This window comes from Lithobates pipiens, unplaced genomic scaffold (genome assembly GCF_037356315.1).
Source record: "Lithobates pipiens isolate NorthernLeopardFrog02 unplaced genomic scaffold, aLitPip1_a1.2 Scaffold_8, whole genome shotgun sequence".
Classification (NCBI taxonomy): domain Eukaryota; kingdom Metazoa; phylum Chordata; class Amphibia; order Anura; family Ranidae; genus Lithobates; species Lithobates pipiens.
The window spans coordinates 60389607-60408171 of NW_027507903.1; the positions used below are offsets into that span (position 1 = coordinate 60389607).

Consider the following 18565-nt stretch of genomic DNA (forward strand, 5'->3'; position numbering starts at 1 on the left):
GTGAAATGCTGATGTTGATTAGCTCTCAAAAAGATTATAATATCCATTTTGCCAAAGCTAAAGATCTATATTTCTTACCATACGTGGGGTGCCATTTTTGTTCAGTTATCATTTATACCCAGCAACCAGAGATGTTGGTGTAGGGTAGAGCTGACATAATAAAGTATGGAAAATAGTCCTTTTGCCCTAGGCCTATGTTTCTGAAGATTTTTACAGCAGAGGAAACCTTAAAACAAACTTCAGGTCCCAGGAATGCTAAAAGCAATTCTCTGGAGTCAGAGGCACAAATGTCTTTGAGGCCCCTTTCACACTGGGGCGGTTTTCAGGCGCTACAGCACTAAAAATAGCGCCTGAAAAAACCGTCCCCTTTCACTCCAGTGTGAAAGCCGGAGGGCTTTCACACTGGAGCGGTGTGCTGGCAGGACGGTGAAAAAAGTCCTGCCAGCCGCATATTTGGAGTGGTGAAGGAGTGGTGTATTTACTACTCCTAAATCACTCCTCCCATTGAAATCAATGGGGCAGCGCGGCTATACCGCCGGCAAAGCACCCCTGCAGTGGCGCTTTGCGGGCGGTTTTAAACCTTTTTTGGCTGCTAGCGGGGGTTAAAACTGCCCCACTAGGGGCCGCATACCGCCGCTAAAACGGCGGTAAGGCCTTTACCGCCGACGCCCGCACCGCCCCAGTGTGAAAGCTGCCTAACTGTACATTTGTGTTCAGAATAACACTCTTTCAGAGAGCTAAAATGATCATTGATTTCCTGCCGCTGACTCTGCAAAGTGACACTGCCCTGGAACTATATAGGCAGCCTCAGATTGTAGGTTAATCAGCTACAGCTAAAGAAACCCCTAGCAACCTCTGGATGAATTCTAGTTTGGTTGAGAATGACTGCTCTGGACACGTTGTCACACACAGATCAGCCTTATGCTGCCTCTCTGCTTCTGCTTCTATAGCAGATTGATGACTCCATTATCTCAAGATGCCTCTCTCAAGCCTTGGAACATTAAATTGCCTGCAACTTAAGTACTGTCGTATTGGAGGGCTTGGATACTGTATGTGCCTCCTAATGTAGCACTCCCCCCGAAGGAGCCAAATGGTACTTTGGGTTCTCTGTTATGCACCTCAACTCCAAGAACAGCCTGAGCCCCTCTGAGACACCTGGTTGAACGAAAATCACTGCAAGCAGTTTTTAAGAACACAAGTATAGATACCTTTAACATGGTTGTGAGTTAGTATGAAGAAATAGAAACAAAACTGTTTAGTGGTAAACAAACTCAATGCATTGGTACAGGATAGAATAAATGGTGGTATGAGCATAAATGAGCACACATAAAGTAGATTCAGACACAGTCTGCAAGACAATGTAACCACCATGCCAATGTAACTTAGAATAGAGTTCTGCACCTCTAGACTGAAATCAACACATAAATCAGAAAAATCATCAATAAATAATAAGCACCCTTATTGCTGCCGGCAGGCTTGACTGGAATGTGAACCAACAGTGCAACTGGGCCCAAACACTAGCTGGCTGAAAAGTTAAGACTAAATACTGTTTCTTTACAGCTACTACACAGAGACCTTCACCAATTGTTTATGCTAAGGGGTACATCTTAGGGGACATTGTACCATATTCTAGCCATACTCCTACAGTGCCCTCTAGACTAGTTACAGTATCATTATACACATTGCAGTTAATGCTTATATGCACTGTTTATTGCTGATTCATAAGTTAATCCCAGTCTAATGGTAAAGAATGCTATTCTAAGTTACCTTACCATAGTGATTATACTGTCTGGTGGACTATTTATGTTTATTTATGCTAAAAAAAATGTATTCTAACTAGGGTTGCACTGATACCAATACTAGTGTCGGTAATGGTGCCAATGGCAAGCATTTGCACGAGTACTTGTACAAGTGCAAATGCTCCGATGCCTAATCCGATACCTGAACAGTCAGGGACGATTGGTGCGGCAGTGGAGGCCATAACCAGCACCAATTTCTCTGCATGGATTTACACAAAGCAGCTGACAGCCGCTTCATCTCCTCTCACTCCCGTGGTTTTCAGCTGCTTTATTGAAGTCTATACAGGGAGATTGATGCTTGTAACTCGCCGCACTGATCATCCCTGACTTCCCCTGTTTCCCCCTCCATGCTTCTAAGGTTCCTCCGCCATGTCCTCCTCCAGTCGTTCTCTGTCATCCTCCACTCCCTCTCCGTTTACTCCTCCATGTCCTCCTCCACTCCGTCTCCGCTTCCCTTCCGTGTCCTCCTCCGCTCCACCTTTGCTCCTTCTCCGTTCCTCCTCAGGTCCCCCCCCCCTGCCCCAAATCCCAAGACTCTCTGGCCAATCAGGTGACAGGAACTGCTTCCTGGTAAGCCAGGAGGAGAATCAGGAAGACAATAGCAAATATTAATTCGCTATTGACACACAACTGGGTGGGCTCGGAGCACAGTGCTATGTTCCCCAAGCCCATCCTTTTTTTAAGCCAATTAGACTCGCAGGCTCTAATCATGTGCATAAAAAAAAATAAACTGGAATCCATGCTTTTCGGCACCCTGCATGTAAATTAGGAGGCAGGCGCGTGGATTAGGGGAGCCACTGGTATACAGGATCTAACAAAATTGAGTACACCCCTCACATTTTTGCAAATATTTTATTATATCTTTTCATCGACAACACTGAAGAAATGACACTTTGCTACAATGAATAGTAGTGAGTGTACAGCTTGTATAACAGTGTAAATTCCCACCCCAGTGTCATGTGACTCATTGGTGTTACAAGGTCTCAGATGTGAATGGGGAGCAGGTGTGTTAAATTTGGTGTTATCAATATACCCCTCCTAGCCCATTAGTAACTTTTTTAGGATCCCCAATACAGGGTCATACCCATGTCTATCATGTATACAATGTAACTCCATGATAAAAGGCAAGAGTATATCCCATCCACATAAGGGGAATGATATTAAAATCAAAGGTTATCACACTTGCCAATTGTCATATGTAATAAAATAAATCATATGTCATATGTAATAAAATAAATATTCAATCAGAGGCAAATTCGAAAGTTGCCTTTAGCAAGACATTTTTTGGAGAAAGGACATTCGATTTCCCAATTAGAATTCATGGTGGTGGAGGAAGTTAATAAGAATAGGAGGGGTGGTAACCAGGAATCCATTTAAAAAAAACGAGAGGTGTATTGGATTAATTTTCTTGATACTATTGCCCCTAATGGGTTGAATACAGATCTGGATTTATATTTGTTTATTTAGGTGATAATTCATTCAGTGTGATGGCCAGATAGTGATACATTGTGTACATGTTTCTTTTTGACAGATTAAACTAGTTGAAGGCTTCTGTTAAAATATGGGAAGGTTCTACGCTTTGCTAACCATTTCCCCACCTGTGACATAAGGATGTATAAGAAAAATAAAAATAAATTTGTATTCGATCGATTACTAATCACATAATTGATTCCAAATGTGTAAAATTATGGTATTTAAGCCATGTGTGTAACTTTGACTTTAATCCGATAAGCCCCCCGCCCGCAGACCCCGACAACCAACGGCCAGGGTTGTCGGGAAGAGGCCCTTGTCCTCATCAACATGGGGACAAGGTGCTTTGGGGTGGGGGGGCCGCGCGGCCCCCCCTTCCCCAAGGCACCCCCCCATGTTGAGGGCACGCGGCCTGGTACGGCTCAGGAGGGGGGGCGCGCTCGCTCGCCCCCCTTTCCTGGCCGGCCGGGTAGCGTGCTCGGACAAGGGTCTGGTGTGGACTTTGGGGGAACCCCCACGCCGATTTTTTTCGGCGTTGGGGTTCCCCTTTAAGCCCATTCCAGGCGGCGGAGCCCACGACGTCTCCTTCGCGGGCCCCGCCTACCTGTACACGCGCTCGAAATGGGCGGATTTGCCTCCTCCTTACGTGGGCGAGTCCGTTCATTTCAAAAGTTGAGCGAACTGTTTGGCAAACAGTTCGCTGAAACAGTCCGCTCGTGTGTGGGCAAGTCCGCTCATGCAAATTTTGAGCGGACTGTTTGCCGAAACTGTTTGACGAACAAGGTTGGGCAAACAGTCCGCGCGTGTGTACGCGGCCTAAATTGTTATTACATTCATGCAGTTGACCTACAATTTATTTTTTTCTGAAAAAAAAATACATTGAAATACATTTTATTAAATAAAAAGAAAGTACATTTTATGATATATGTCCAACAAATGTATGAATAGCAAAGAAAAACGCATTTCACATAGTTCAGTGGTTCATTAGAAAAACCTTACCTTGCCGATCCTCCCCTGGAGCAACATCAGATACTGGCTTATAGAAGAGGTGGTAATGTTCTACTGTATCTTCTGAGAAAAGACTCCAGCATACACGGAGAGATGTCGCTGTGGCAGAGTTAGGTGCTTGAGGGTTAATTACAGGAGCTGAAGGCACTGCAGTAAAAAGAATGTAAGGATTACTAAAAGAGCAATTCATAAATATCATTAAAAATATTGTCAATATTATACCATGAACAATGCATTACTGCATGATATGATCTTGAACAAACAGCTGAACATGATGATGACCTTCCTGATGACTCATCAGCTGCTAACAAATTAAAGTGTACAGCAAAAAAAAAACAAAAAAAACAATGTGTGCTCATAATCACCTGTTATCATCTGAACAAGTAGATAGATGTTGTGTGTGGTTTCGTTTTTAATGCAATTTAATCTACAAGTCCTGGTTAAGAACTACCAAAAAACACAGGAAAAGTAAGGTTGTCTGTCAGGGGTTTCCTTCACTCATGTGTGGACAGCCTTATATGTAGGCCACATTTCCAAATATCTGTAGGTTTCTTCTATGATATGCACATTTTGTGATAGGATTATTGTTGGAAGTCAACATGATTTAATATCATATTTATGGTATTTCATTCCCTGGCTGATACAGGCAGATGGCCCCAAGTTGGAATGTAGCCAGTTACACATCAGAGCTTGTAGCATATCAGAATCTGCATCTGAAATCTAGCAAGGCTTAGCTCTGGATCGTCTATTGCTATAAAGCAATCTTCAAAGAACCATAGCTGCCAGAATGATTGATGACGGTGGTTGACAAAGATCAAAGGATCAACAGGCACCTAGGATGCAGAGACATCATACATGGACAATGCTGCCCCTAGAGGCCAATACAGCAGGGCGGACAGTAATATTATCCCCATAAGTATTGATTCGTCAGTCTAGATGGGATAGGACTGGGGTTGGGTTTGGATGGTGTATGTTTGAAGTATAAAAGGACTGAAGAGGCTTATTTTGGCTCTGAAGAAAGGGGTTCACCCCTGAAACGCGTCAGCCATTTTTGTTGAGGTATTTGTCAATTCATCTGACATCAGATCTGGATGTGTCGATGTTCAGTTCGATGGATCCAATTGTATTAATTTTGCCTTTTATCAATACTCGTTTGTGAGTAGCCATTTTGCTATTTGTTCTGTTTTCAATAAAGCTCTATTTATGGTAATGCACTAGGTCAGTGCGCCTTCCTTTTTTGTTTTGTTTTTCTCTAGTATTTGAATACCCAATGTTCTAAGGAGGGCTGCAAGACCTTTTTGACACTACCATCTTAAACTGTCGGTATCACACTTTGAAGACTGAGACATCAGAGCACAGGAGAAGTTGTCTTTTTCGAGTATTAAGCTCACCCACATGACAGAATTTGACTGTACAATCACCTTTAAATTTACCAACAACTATGTAATATGAAAGCCTTCCTGACTGGATACAAATTGAAAGGATAGTCTTGGTAGGTCATTCTATCACACATTATTGCTAAATCTAAAAGAGGTTGCAAAGAGATTGTACAATTAGATTGTAATGTGTATGAAGAGCCAGTCTGGGTCTCAGGGTCAGTGACCGCTGTCATCCATTAACTAGCCCAGGAGTGTAAAGATCAGCCACTGGGTTCGTGATCTTGCTATACTTTCTCTTAGTAGAGAGGCTGGGACAATTTTGTTTTTTCTTAAAAATAAAACATTCAAAATTGCCCCCCCCCCCCCCCCATCAGGTCCCAATAATGATGTCAGATGATGTATCCAAAGTCGCTATCAAATTCAAGCCCTTTCTGTAAAATATGTTGGGGTAGAATACTAACACGAAAGGTTATTGTGTGGAACTGAGACATCGCCAAAAGAAAAACTGAAAAAAAGATACGCTTTGGGACTTAAGGAGATTCAGGGAGAAAAAGGCCTGGGAACTCAATCGGTTCAAGAGACCTTGTCCTTAACTTAAAACATTAAAAGTGCAAGGATAAAGTATTTCAAAAACTTACTTGTAGTTTTTTTATATTGGCTTGCAATGTGCTTCTGACTTGGCTAGCAAATCTGACTGCTACAGATGAGTAAAGCCAGTCATAGATGGTTCGAATCTTGGCCGGTTCTTGCTGAAATCACCAAGATTCAAACCATGTATGGGCAGGCTGAATGTACCCAGGTTGATCGCTTGACCGTACAACCAGCCTGTCAGATTGTACATGCGATTATTGCTAGAGGCCGTATAGATTGGGGGGGGGGGGCGTTTCTAATTTCTGTGACTTTTTAATGCAGGCAAAGCTTTTCTTTACATTCAGAAGTCAGCGGGGAACCCTGCTGACAGCTGATGACTCATCGGTTGTCAAGGATGCCATGGCTGCACGCTCCTTAACAACCATGGCAGTTACTGGTTGTTAAGGACACCAGCAGCCACCTGTTCAATAACAGCCAGTTAAAATCATACACATTGCCTCAATACTGCATGCCTGGACCACTACTTAATTACCGTATGCTTTAATTTTTTTTTTCCTTCTGTGAATTGAGTTATACGCCTATTCATGTGGTATTCACCAAACGTTTTTAAGCGTTTTGCGGTAAATTACCACAAAACAGTATAGTGATTTGACAGTTTCAGGATTGCATACAATATTTAAGCAAAATGTGTCTGGACATATAAATACCACAAGGGAGATGCTTTTGTGAATGGAGCCCAGTATGTTACATTTTTGGTTTTGTTACTTTATGAATTACAGCATGTTAGAATTGTCAGATGTACATTACCTGGAAGCGTATTTATAGAATCTAAAAGCTTTTCCACTTCAGAAAAATCTAAGTTATTATTTTCAAATTCCGCATCCGTAGAAATATTTAAATTGATGTCGGTGCTGAAGTATTTGTGGAGTCTGTGAATATTAGGAGTTGATATTATTTACGCTATCTACATTGAAAACAGATTAGTTAAATTGATCATTGCACTGTACAAAAACAGAAAGCTGTTCAAAGCCTATTTTTTGGCACACTGTGATTAAATTGGCACTACATGATATCTTTATTCTCCGAAAATAATCTATACACACCCACAACTTAAAGTGGAAGTTCAGTCAAACTCTTACTAAGCATAAAACTACTGCCACTCCCATTCAAACCTATGCCAACCACACTGTAAAGGAAATGTCTATGTTTACCCACGCTGAGGGCATACCATTCAGGTCACATGATCTCTGGCCATCGCTGGGACCCAATCATGTGACTGGATGGGAGCTCACTCAAAATAGGTAAGTATAAACATCTTCTCTTGCACAGGGTAGGTAGAATAGTCTTGGAATGAGGGTGGGAGTAGGTTTAGCTTTACATTTTGACTGAACTTGCACTTTAATGGCCTGCAGGCAGGTTCCAAATGTGTGAACGAGCCACCATCATGTCTTCTATCAGGGACCTCCTAAAGCAGGGCGTGTTCAGACTTAACGTTTGCCATACAATCCACAGCCCTCCAAATTCTATTCTCCACCTTCACACTTGCATATACAATGTGCTGAGAATAATGTGTGCCCTGTCATCATACTCTAGGTCACCCTTCACAACATCCCCACTTTGGGGACACCTCCTGCACCAGGACCAAACATCTTCACGTGGTTCCAGAACAGGCTGTCATTTCCTTAACCACCACCATCCCCTAGCCTGATTAGGTGAGCACATAGTTGGGTACACTGGGACCCCTCTTTTCCATGTTGATATGTTATAAGATGTACAGTCTAGCATACATTCAACAAAGCACCGTCCCACTTCACAGCAGCAAGGGTACTAAGGATCCACTTCAGACACATGAAGCGGCCATATACTCAGTCCAGCTCAATTTTATTCTAACAGTTAATATTTCAAGTCCCGGTAAAATAATATCATGTTAGTTTTTTAATCAGCAGTTTTATTTGTTGTTGCAGTGTCCCTTTGCATGGCCAACAGCAGGGATGCCCAACTCAGGGTTTGCAAAGAACATGCATCTCTTTCCTGGTAATGCTCTTCCCATCAGCCCTCCTTTTAGACTCCACCCCAAGCATATATAATCCTGCCAGAAGGAAACTAACGCATTTTCCTTCCTAGAAGGATTTTAAAGGAGAATCTATTTGAAAGGGGCAACATAGTAACCCCTGGCTACAGGCCTGTGGTCTATTTTTCATTAAATTGATTCTTACTATGTATTTCTGCCTCCTTGTAACATCCTCCACAAACTCCCAAACCTTTCCCCTTCCCCTTTACTGTTACTTATTACTTCTAAATTTAAATGAATCCTTCTAAAAATGCTATGCATTTTATGTTGTAAATCTAAAATTATCATTACCTGTTGGTTGTGTCACGTGCAGCCTGCGCGATAAGAATAGAAAAGAACAAGGATTACATACTAAACAATAATCAAGGACATATCCCGAAAGTATATTGATATTACACAGGAATATTAGGCAACTAAACTAATCAGTGACTATTGAACATATGATATAAAAATGCATAGACAGAGGTAGTTACCTTCAGTGAAAACCATATTTAAAAAAAAAAAAACAGTAAATTCAGAAATAAATGAAGACAAAATAATATGCAAATCTTGACTTGTCTTGAATGAGTCTAGCTTTACCTGGCTTCAGAGAATCCCTTTTGGCTCTTTATCATGAGTACCCCTGTTGGACCTTTAACATGAGTATTCCTGTTGGCTCTTTATCATGAGTATCCCTGTTGGATTTCTTATCATAAGTATCCCTGTTGGCTCTTTCATATGTATACTTGTTGGTTTTGTATCATGAATAACCCTGCTGGCTTTTTGTCATGAGCATGCCGGATGGCTCCTTATTATGAATATCCATGTTAGCTCTATTCCATGTGTATCTTCGTTTATCATGATGAACAGTTTAACTGACCAGTAGGGTAGCACAGATAAAGTGCAACTGGCAGGAGGAAGTAAGACTTTTAAAGGAAAAAAAGGAATTTTGGCTTCCCTGTAAATTCCATATCTTGGACTACAGTACAAAACACAAGTTGGATATTCATAGTCCCTGGGTATAAGTTTGAACCGTCAGGTGATTGTACACTGGCAAAGCTTTTCTGAAGTTAATCCTCTGGCCGTACCCCCATAACCCAACCCTACCCCACTCTGTGAGCATTCTGTTTTTTAGTAAGCAATGCAGAGTAACACAGGAAAAGAGGGGAGGCATGCCTATGTCCTGTACTGTACTCCAAGATATGGAATTTACAGGTAGGTCAAAATTCCACCAATCTAATGGAAGTGGCATGTAAGGTGTCATCTTTGAGAGTGTAAGATTTTGAGATGAGTTGTCTGATCCACCAATCAATAATTTTGAGGCAGGATGTCCTGTGTGGGGCCCTGTTGACAAGAAGACAAAGAGATAATGTGTCTCCCTAATAGAAGCTGTGGCTTTTAGATAAATGTTGATAGTTCTGGCAATGTCTGGTTAATGAAGAGCAATCTCTTTGCTGTGCTTATGAACAGGGCACAAAGGCATTCTCTGAGGTAAAAGTTAGATACCACCTTATGTAGAAAGTAGTAGTTCTTGGGAGCAAAATTACTTTATGAAGGATCAGGAATGGCTCCTTACAAGAGAGAGCCACATCTGAGATGTGTCTGAAGGCTGTGAGAGCAACTAAGAAAACCATTTTGCAGGAAAAAGCATCAGTTTTCCGTTGGTTACATGGGTGGTTTCTGGAAGGCAAAAAGAACCAAATTAGGATCCTCAGATTTTCATCAGTCCAAGTTTTATGTGACGTGGAGGCAAAAATATCTTTGTTGGGTCAACAAATTGTACATGTGCCACTTTTGTGCTATTTTTTGGTCCCATATTGTGACCATTTCTATTTTAAGCGATGTAACTCTCTTTCACATTACTCTCTTACATATGTAACAACAGAACTTGATGTATCTGAGCTGCATTCCAAGCAACAGAGCCACTACTTTTAGATCTCCATGGATATTCCAGTTGTACTTGGTGTAATGGATGTGCTTCAACAACATTTTTATGTTTTCATATGTTTCTGTCATGTGTGCAGCATAACCAACACACACTGCAAATTGCAAAAACAGGAGATTTCTATAAAATTGTACATAAAAGGTTAAATTACATGATTAGCAACAAAAAATCTGTGAGATAAATACAAAATATGTTCATGAAGCAAAGTATTTGGTGTCCAGTGTTCTCGGAGGGTGAAAACATTTAAGGGTTAACCCGATCATCAAAAATTGCTCATTCTACTTGTTCATGAATGGGGAGTGTCTTTTTAGACTATTATTACTCAAGTAGGCTTGATGAGATGTAGTAGAATCAAGTATGACAATGTTAAAAGCAGAAATCAACATATCTACATTGACAAGCATGTTTCATGAAGCCATTACATCAGGTGTCCAAGAGGATGGGGGTGAGAAATCTTCTGTGGCCTTCTTTAGTATTAAAACAACAAACCCAAAGTGGGCTCAAGCAGCGCTTATATAAAATAATCCCCAAGATATGAGCAATTATTTCAACAAATGTCCATTCTGTGTAGTCCGTACACTGTATTAATAGGTATATAAAAAAACATATATCAAAATGAGAATGAGAATCACAATCTAATACTGTTAAGATAAAATTGTCCTTTTTTAGTCCGTAAAAATGGAGAATGCTGCCATCAACAGAAACCACCTTCATGCGTGCACAGATAGACGAAGGGGGTGTGTGGAAGAAAACCCCCTTGGTAAAACCCTTACTGGAAAGAGATATATTCTTGTGTGTAAATGCACCATTAATAGGTTGACTTTACAGGTATCTTCTTTTCCCTATCCTCCTCTGTGCTGGTCACTCTAAATTACTCAGTAAGGGGGCGTGGCTTGGCGCATGGAGAAGACGGCTGCCTGAGACCTCGGCTCCCACTCCACCTCACCGAACGGCGCACAGCACGGCCGGATACATCCTTGCTACCTTCCCTCATGAGCAGGAGAGGGACCGGAGACACCCCCGAGCCTCGGGGATCTCAAATCCAAGGAGATCGGCAGCTATTTCCCCGCGAAGGGACCCGCAAGCCGGACCACGCCAGCCTCCAAGATGGCGGCGACCCGCTCGGCGGCAGCACAGGCGGCTCTCACCGCCTCTCAGGTACCTTCACCGCTCCCTGAGCCCTCTCCTCCCTCACCGCAATCCCCCGGTTCGGGCACCCGGAGCCCCCGCAACCCTGCATGTCCCGGAAGCCCTCCGCCCCAGCCACATTCTCAGCCAAGGACATGGGACATGGAAAGCTATCTCAAGGCCCTCCCCACTAAAGGGGATATTGAGGCCTACATCAACAGGCTCGAGCGCTCCTATAAACGTGAAATTACTGACCTGCGCCATGATATAGGACAGCGCTTTGATGATATTGAAGTGACAGTGGAGGAATCTGTGACCAGAATTATTGAACATGATCACATCCTTCAAGAGCACACTAACCAGATCCAACAACTGTTTTACGGTCTCGACGACCAGGAAAATAGAAGTCGTCGCAATAATATTCGCATCCGCGGAGTGCCTGAATCGGTTGAAAACAAAGATCTTGCCAAAGCGGCCACTTTGATGTTTAATCAGCTATTGAACAAGCCATCTCTCTATCCGAGCGGGACCTGGCGGCCCTGCAAAGGAACTACCCGTTCCGGTGGCAACCACGCTCTGTTAAGTATCTAGGGACCGCAATCCCGAGGGACCTGCAAGACCTTTACTCCTTGAACTATAGTCCCCTGTTGACCAACCTTAGGCGCTCCCTTGACTCTTGGCACAATTTGAAACTTACTTGGTGGGGGAGGATGAACGTCATTAAAATGGACATACTGCCCAAGGTTCTGTATCTGTTCCAAACCCTCCCCGTACTCCTCCCTAGAGCGTTCTTCCTCTCCCTCCGCTCTGCGATAATCAAATTTGTATGGCTACACCACCCCCCTAGACTGAAACATAAGGTCCTATGTGCCCCAAAGCTGACTTTCAATTGTATCATACAGCATCTTTATTATCCAGACTGTTGGAATGGTTCCCGAGACCCCTAACTAAACCCTCAGTGATTATCGAACAGGACATGACCTCCAGAGATCTTAGGGCCCTTTTATGGGGACATCACTCTACGTTCCGCTCGCTCCGTGGGGTTTCCCCTCTGACGGTCGCAGTCCTGACCAAATGGTATGAAGTATCTAGTAAAACTGGCCTGTCCACGGATCCTAGCCGTCTTTCCTCCCTTTTCGATAACCCACTCCTTCCCACTCTCCTCTCGGCTACCCATGTTGGAGCATACCGCAGGGAGGACTGGCCCACGGCTACTCAATTTGTTCACCCTTCCACTGGTCGCTTAAGGGACCCGGTAACATTGTCACTTTTGCCTGGCTTGGACTGGCTTTCTGAGCGATCCATTAACCAATTTTGCAATTCGCTCTTCCAATCCGGCAACATTCATAGACCGCTCACCCTGTTTGAGGAGTTTTGCACTCTCCCCCACACTCCGAAACATACGCTATCTCTTCTCTACAAAGAAATCCAATCTCTCACTTACACCTCTCTTCCTACATACACGGATAAGTGGTCCGCTGACATTGAGACTGAAATTACCCCATCGCATTGGCATACCTCCTTTATCCTTACCCACCAATCCTCCAGATCAGGATTCACTCAGGAAAAGAATTATAAATTACTGTCACGTGGTATAGAGTTCCAGTCTCGGTACGCAGGATGTCCCCCGGCTCAATGGATGTGTGCTGGCGGTGTCACGGAGCGACAGATACGTTCCTTCATATCTGGTGGGATTGTGTTATGGTACATCCTTTTTGGGATAAGGTTTTTGAGACATATAATGCTATGTATCAGACTGCCATGTCCCCCTCGCCCTTGGTTGCTCTATTGTCCATTATACCGGGCTCCATTAAAAGGCACAAAACTTGCCTCCTTAGATTCCTCCTCTCTGCTGCCCGTCATAACATCACCCTTTATTGGAAGAAGGACCGGGTCCCGTCGGTGGTTGGATGGGTTGAAATTCTTAATGATATGATGGTCATGGAGGAGCTACAGGAGAAGGTGGACGACAGATATGACAAGTTCACTGCCCTGTGGTCTATCTGGCGCCATCACTCGGCCTCACCGGGCTTCCTGAGTGGTCTCCGATAGGACACTGTCCCTTCCTGTATTTTAAACGTTTACCTGGGACGCCATCCTGGGGGTCACACGGCTTGCAGGCCTATGCTCTCATTTCCCTATGTGCGCCCTCTCCTAACTGGTTCCCTTTCACCTTCCCTCTCCCCCTCTGTGGCGACCTTTGTTAGACCTCAGGTCCTCATCCCAGATCCGCCCTGGAGGCTGTAGAATTGATCTAAGTGATTCCTGTCTCGGGGTTCCTGTCTCCCTCTCTCCCTCTCCCTTGCCTCCCCCTCCCACCTTCCCCTCCTTCTTGCACCCCCTCCCTCTCTTCCCCATCAACCGATTCCTTCATTTATTTATGTTTAAACTGGGTATAAATCAGCTCTGTTATTTTCGCAGTTCTTTATGCCTATATACCTGTACCTCAATGTTTATGTATTTTTGGAAATGTACTACCATTTTGTATTATTTACTTGCACTGATTTTGTAACAATAAAAAATATGTTCAACCTTAAATTACTCAGTAAAAGAGAAAAAGAATGAACATAGCGTAAACCCATTTAAAAACTTTTTAATGTTGTTCACAGTATACACTCACAAAGATTGCAAATGTCACAGCGTTGTTCTCAATATAGCATCAGCTTTACAACAGGCACAGCATCTCCTACCGCTCTCAGCTTGTGTGGCCAATGGAGAGTAATGCTGTACTCCTGGGTCTCCTGACGTGACTACACTCGTCGTATGGCTCCACCCTGACGCGTTTCATCATTCACAACATCATCGGTGCTTTTTCCACGGTTCCCTTGGGCCTGGTTTCCATTATTGCTATCAGTGAGGGTATTCCTCCATGGGTACTCACGGATTAGGGTGTGGAAATAGGGTAAGCGTGTCAGAGAAGGAATACACAGCAACCTGCGGTGTAAACTGTCTTGTAGCAAAGTCCTTGTGGCAAAAGGCCAGTAGGGAGTGCCTGAGTACCTTATAAAGGGCTCTCAATGGAAAGTGTGGTAATAATGTGACCTGTGGTGTGATGTAACACCTTAATCATCCACCTGAGACTATGCTCTGAATGGTGGAATTTTACCACCAAGTTTGAAACGTTTAACACTACACAAGTAAATACATTTCAAACATTATTCCTTGTTTCCAAAGGCATGCTGGTAGGTTAATTGGTTTCTGTCCAAAATTTGCCCTAGTGTATGAATGGGGACCTTGGATTGTGGGCTCCTTGAGGGTAGGGACCAATGTGAGTGTGCGATGTATGTGTGGAGCGCTGCATAAATTGACAGCGCTATATTGGTACCTTAAATAAATCATATACAATGGAGGAGCATCTTGGTGAGACACAATATACAGGGATGGGGAAAGTTGTGGCCACACACCCACACTCACTTAGGTTGAACTGGATGGACTGGTGTCTTTATTCAACCTTACTAACTATGTTTCCTTATACAAAAACCATTAAAGAAAAAAATACCGCGCTAGATCCAAATATGTGAAAATATTAAAAATGCTGCAACTAAACACCATCAAATATCCTTATGGCTAGCATGAAATAATATAAAAATAAATAAACTACTAAATGTGTAAGTGAAAGTCAAAGTGAAAAAAATGAATAACAATAAAGAAAATCAAAATAACCCCATCAGTTAAATTGTCCTCTCTGATTAAGAGGACGATAGACAGACGATAGACAAATAGAGGGTTTAGACATTAATGGCTGTGTGTTGAGTTATTTTGAGGGGACAGAAAATGTACACTCTTATACAAGCTGTACACTCACTACTTTACATTGTTGTCAAATGAAGATATATAATAAAATACATAAATGTGAGGGGTGTACTCACTTTTGTTATATATATGCCTGGATATGCAAAAGAGGCGTGTCAGCACACTTTTGATCTTTGGAGGACAGGCAGGCTTTTCTTTCAGCATAGCCAGAAAACTGACCACGATTGAGGCTGCATTCACACCTGTGTGTTTTGAATTGTGGGAAGATTTGACGCGATTCCGGCCACGATTTTAAAACGCCCAGGTGTAAATTACAAGTCGCACAACGCACATTTCAGGTGCCAATAATTTGAATGGCAGCTAAAAAAAGCGGTAAAATCTGCCTGTGATTCAAAATGCCCAGGTGTGAATGCAGCATGAATGTTGTGCTCTCATACCTAACATGGTCAATTTGAAAACGGAAAGCAGAGGGACTGGCAGGAACACAATGTATTTCACAGAAAGAACCATATAAAGAGAACAGGATACTTTTTCAGTACATGGTGTAACAATCATATCAGGAATATAAAATGTTGTGGTAACATATTCTTTAAGTTTAAAGTGTATTTAGAGTAGATTTTTTTTTCCCTTTTCCTATATCTTCTGTTCTTTATTATTTAAAGGTGGTTTACTTTTTCTCATTGCCCCCATTGGAAAGATTTTTTCCTACCCAAGAGAGGAAGTCATAATAATATCACTACTATGAACACACACAGCAAATAAAGGCTGTCAGAGGTTTCAACCCTTCGCCAGTCTGGTTTGCGTTGGGCTTTAAAGCTGAATTCCCGAAATTCCTTTGTAAAAAATGAATACACACTCTGACTTAAGCCCAGTGAGGTGTATTATACCTTCTGGGCTTAGCTATTTATATTTGACAGGCTTATAGTACTCCCAGAAGACAGCTCTGCATCTGCACAGGAGAGTCACTGCAGCTGCTATGCCTGCCCCTCTCCTCCTTCTGCCCAATCACAGAAGCCTTTCTATTATGTGAACACAGTCACAAAATACCAAGGCTTTTGTGGATAGGCAGCAGAGGGGATGGCGGCATAGCTGTGTTTGTGTGCTTCTCTCCTCTCAGATCCCCTGAGTGTCTCCCCACAGAGCAACAAACCTGTTATGCCCTGTACACACAGTCGGACATTCCAACCACAAATACCATCGGATTTTTTCTGACGGATTTTGTCCGAAACTTGTGTTGCATACACATGGTCGGACAAAGTTGTCGGAAAATCCAATCATTTGGAACGAGGTGACGTTCATTGCGTACGACGGGACTACGTTGAGGCCAGTAGCCAATAGCTTTGGCCCCGTAATTTAATCTGAGCATGCGTGCCACTTTGTTCGTCGGAATTCTCTACAAACGATCAGAAAAAGTCAGATCGGATTTTGTTGTTGTAAAATTTTAGATCCGGCTCTCAAACTTTTTCCGTCGGGATTTCCGACGGAAAAAGTCAAATGGAGCCCACACACGATCGTATTTTCAGATAACATAATCTGATCTGACCTTTTCCGTCGGAAAGTCCGACCATGTGTACAGGGCATAAGATGTGAATAATAGAGATAAGCCCAGGAGATGTTACTCAGCTGCTTGGACTTACCTTATAGTGTGACTTCACTTTTTACAAAGTGGTTGAATTCCTGGAATTCAGCTTTAAAATGTTGGTCATTGTAGCATTCACTCGCACTCTCCGTTCTGTCTTTGTTTAGTGTCTTTAGTAAATATTTATTGAAATGTGTTTATATTGTTTTAAATAGTGTTAATGCTCTTACCTTCACAAATTCCACCTTGTCGTTCTCTTTAAAACATTTCTGTATAGTCTCCATTAAATCTTTCGAGGTGTCAAGACTTTTTCCACATTCGACTAACTGTTCAAATAACGACTCCAACTTCTGTTTCTTTTCATCTTCCAGAACCTGTAACTTTTCTTCATGCTTAGATGCAATTGAATCCATTACTTCTGTATAATGCATTTCACAGTTCTGTTCTTGTCGCCCGAAATTCTCCTAAAAGTTTAAATATAGCACAAAATCATTCCTATGAAAGGATTTCAACAACCACGTGTAGAGTTTTCTGTCATCCAGTTATGTAGTCTTTTGAAGCATTTAAGAGTCCCTTAAAGTGGAACTAAACCCATCAATTTAAGGGTTTAGAAAAACAGTTACATTCCCGGCTTTCCGGGAATGCCAACTGTCATCTGCTTGTGCTGCCAATCTAACCGTCAAACCCTCAAATTGCTCAAATGTGCAACCCCATAGCATTTGCTTGAAAAGGAAAGGAGGGTTTACTTCTGCTTTAAAGTGGAATTCTGGCCCAATCTTAATCACTTCAAGCCCGGAAGGTATCGGAAGGTTACGCACTGCATTGATTTAACTGACAATTGTGTGGCCGTACGACATTGTTACCCAAACTGTGACATTGGGACTGTGACATTGCGGCGGACAAATCTGACACTAAGTAACACTTTTTTGGGACCAGTGACAACAAAACAGTGATCAGCGCAAAAAAAAAAGAAGCGCTGTCACTGTATAAATGACACCGGCAGGGAAGGAGATCAGGGGCGATCAAAGTGTTAAATGTGTGCCTAGGGGTTGCCTCCTAACTGTGTGGGTGGTGGTTTGAATGGGGGAAGAGAGAGATCCGTGTTCCTGCTTATCAGGAACACAAGATCTCCCTCTTCCCCACTGGCAGAACCGTGATCTGCCTTGTTTACATAGGCAGACCACTGTTCTGCTTCCCTACGAGTGATCGCCAGGTTCCCGGCAGACATTGCATCCGCTGGATATGCTGATTGGCTCCTGCTGTGTCCAATCACAGCGGGAGCTGGTCGCTGGGGTCGCCAGACCCAAAGGAAGAGAACAACATATGGGTACATTGTTTTCCGCCACCCTGCCACAGTATATGTGGGCAGTACGGAAATAATTTTTTGTGTGGATTGCATATGGTCATCTGACTACTATTTAGAGCTGCATCCTGGGCTCCAAGGGGTAGGGGGTGGAGATTTTCTTTTGGGGGGGAGGTTATCAGAAGTCTAACCACATCCCCATATCTCAGATGCAGTAGGCAGAGACTCTCACTGGTCCCTCCTTCTGCCAACATCACACCCCACTCATTGCCACCTAAACTGTGCAGGGCTGGGAGAGAGTCTGACCACGGGAACAGGCACGTTGTGGGCATTCACGGTGCCCTGTAGCTCCCAACTAGAAGAGAGAGGGGCAAACTGACCACGCTAGTGCAGATCCTGTCCTTAGCATGGTCAGATTGAAACTGAATAGAATTGGAAATAGCGGGATCATCAGGTATTTCACAGGAAGAAAGAAAAAAAAAGCATGCATTTGCAAATAAATACTTATAAACAAAGATACATATAAACATATTATATTCTGGGTAATATAGACTTTCATA

At 42.9% G+C, this 18565-nt stretch overlaps 1 protein-coding gene across 2 annotated transcripts in view; it reads right to left on the reverse strand.

The window, feature by feature from the left end:
* FSD2 (fibronectin type III and SPRY domain containing 2) overlaps positions 1–18565 on the reverse strand; it is a 61460-nt gene that overhangs the window by 27372 nt on the left and 15523 nt on the right. For both annotated transcript variants that reach the window (XM_077472650.1, XM_077472649.1), the window contains exons 5-8: positions 16933–17166; positions 8610–8632; positions 7055–7176; positions 4269–4424 (exon numbers count right to left, since the gene is read on the reverse strand). In XM_077472650.1, coding sequence (XP_077328776.1) covers positions 4269–4424; positions 7055–7176; positions 8610–8632; positions 16933–17166 — 535 coding nt within the window. The remainder of the gene's footprint in view (positions 1–4268; positions 4425–7054; positions 7177–8609; positions 8633–16932; positions 17167–18565) is intronic.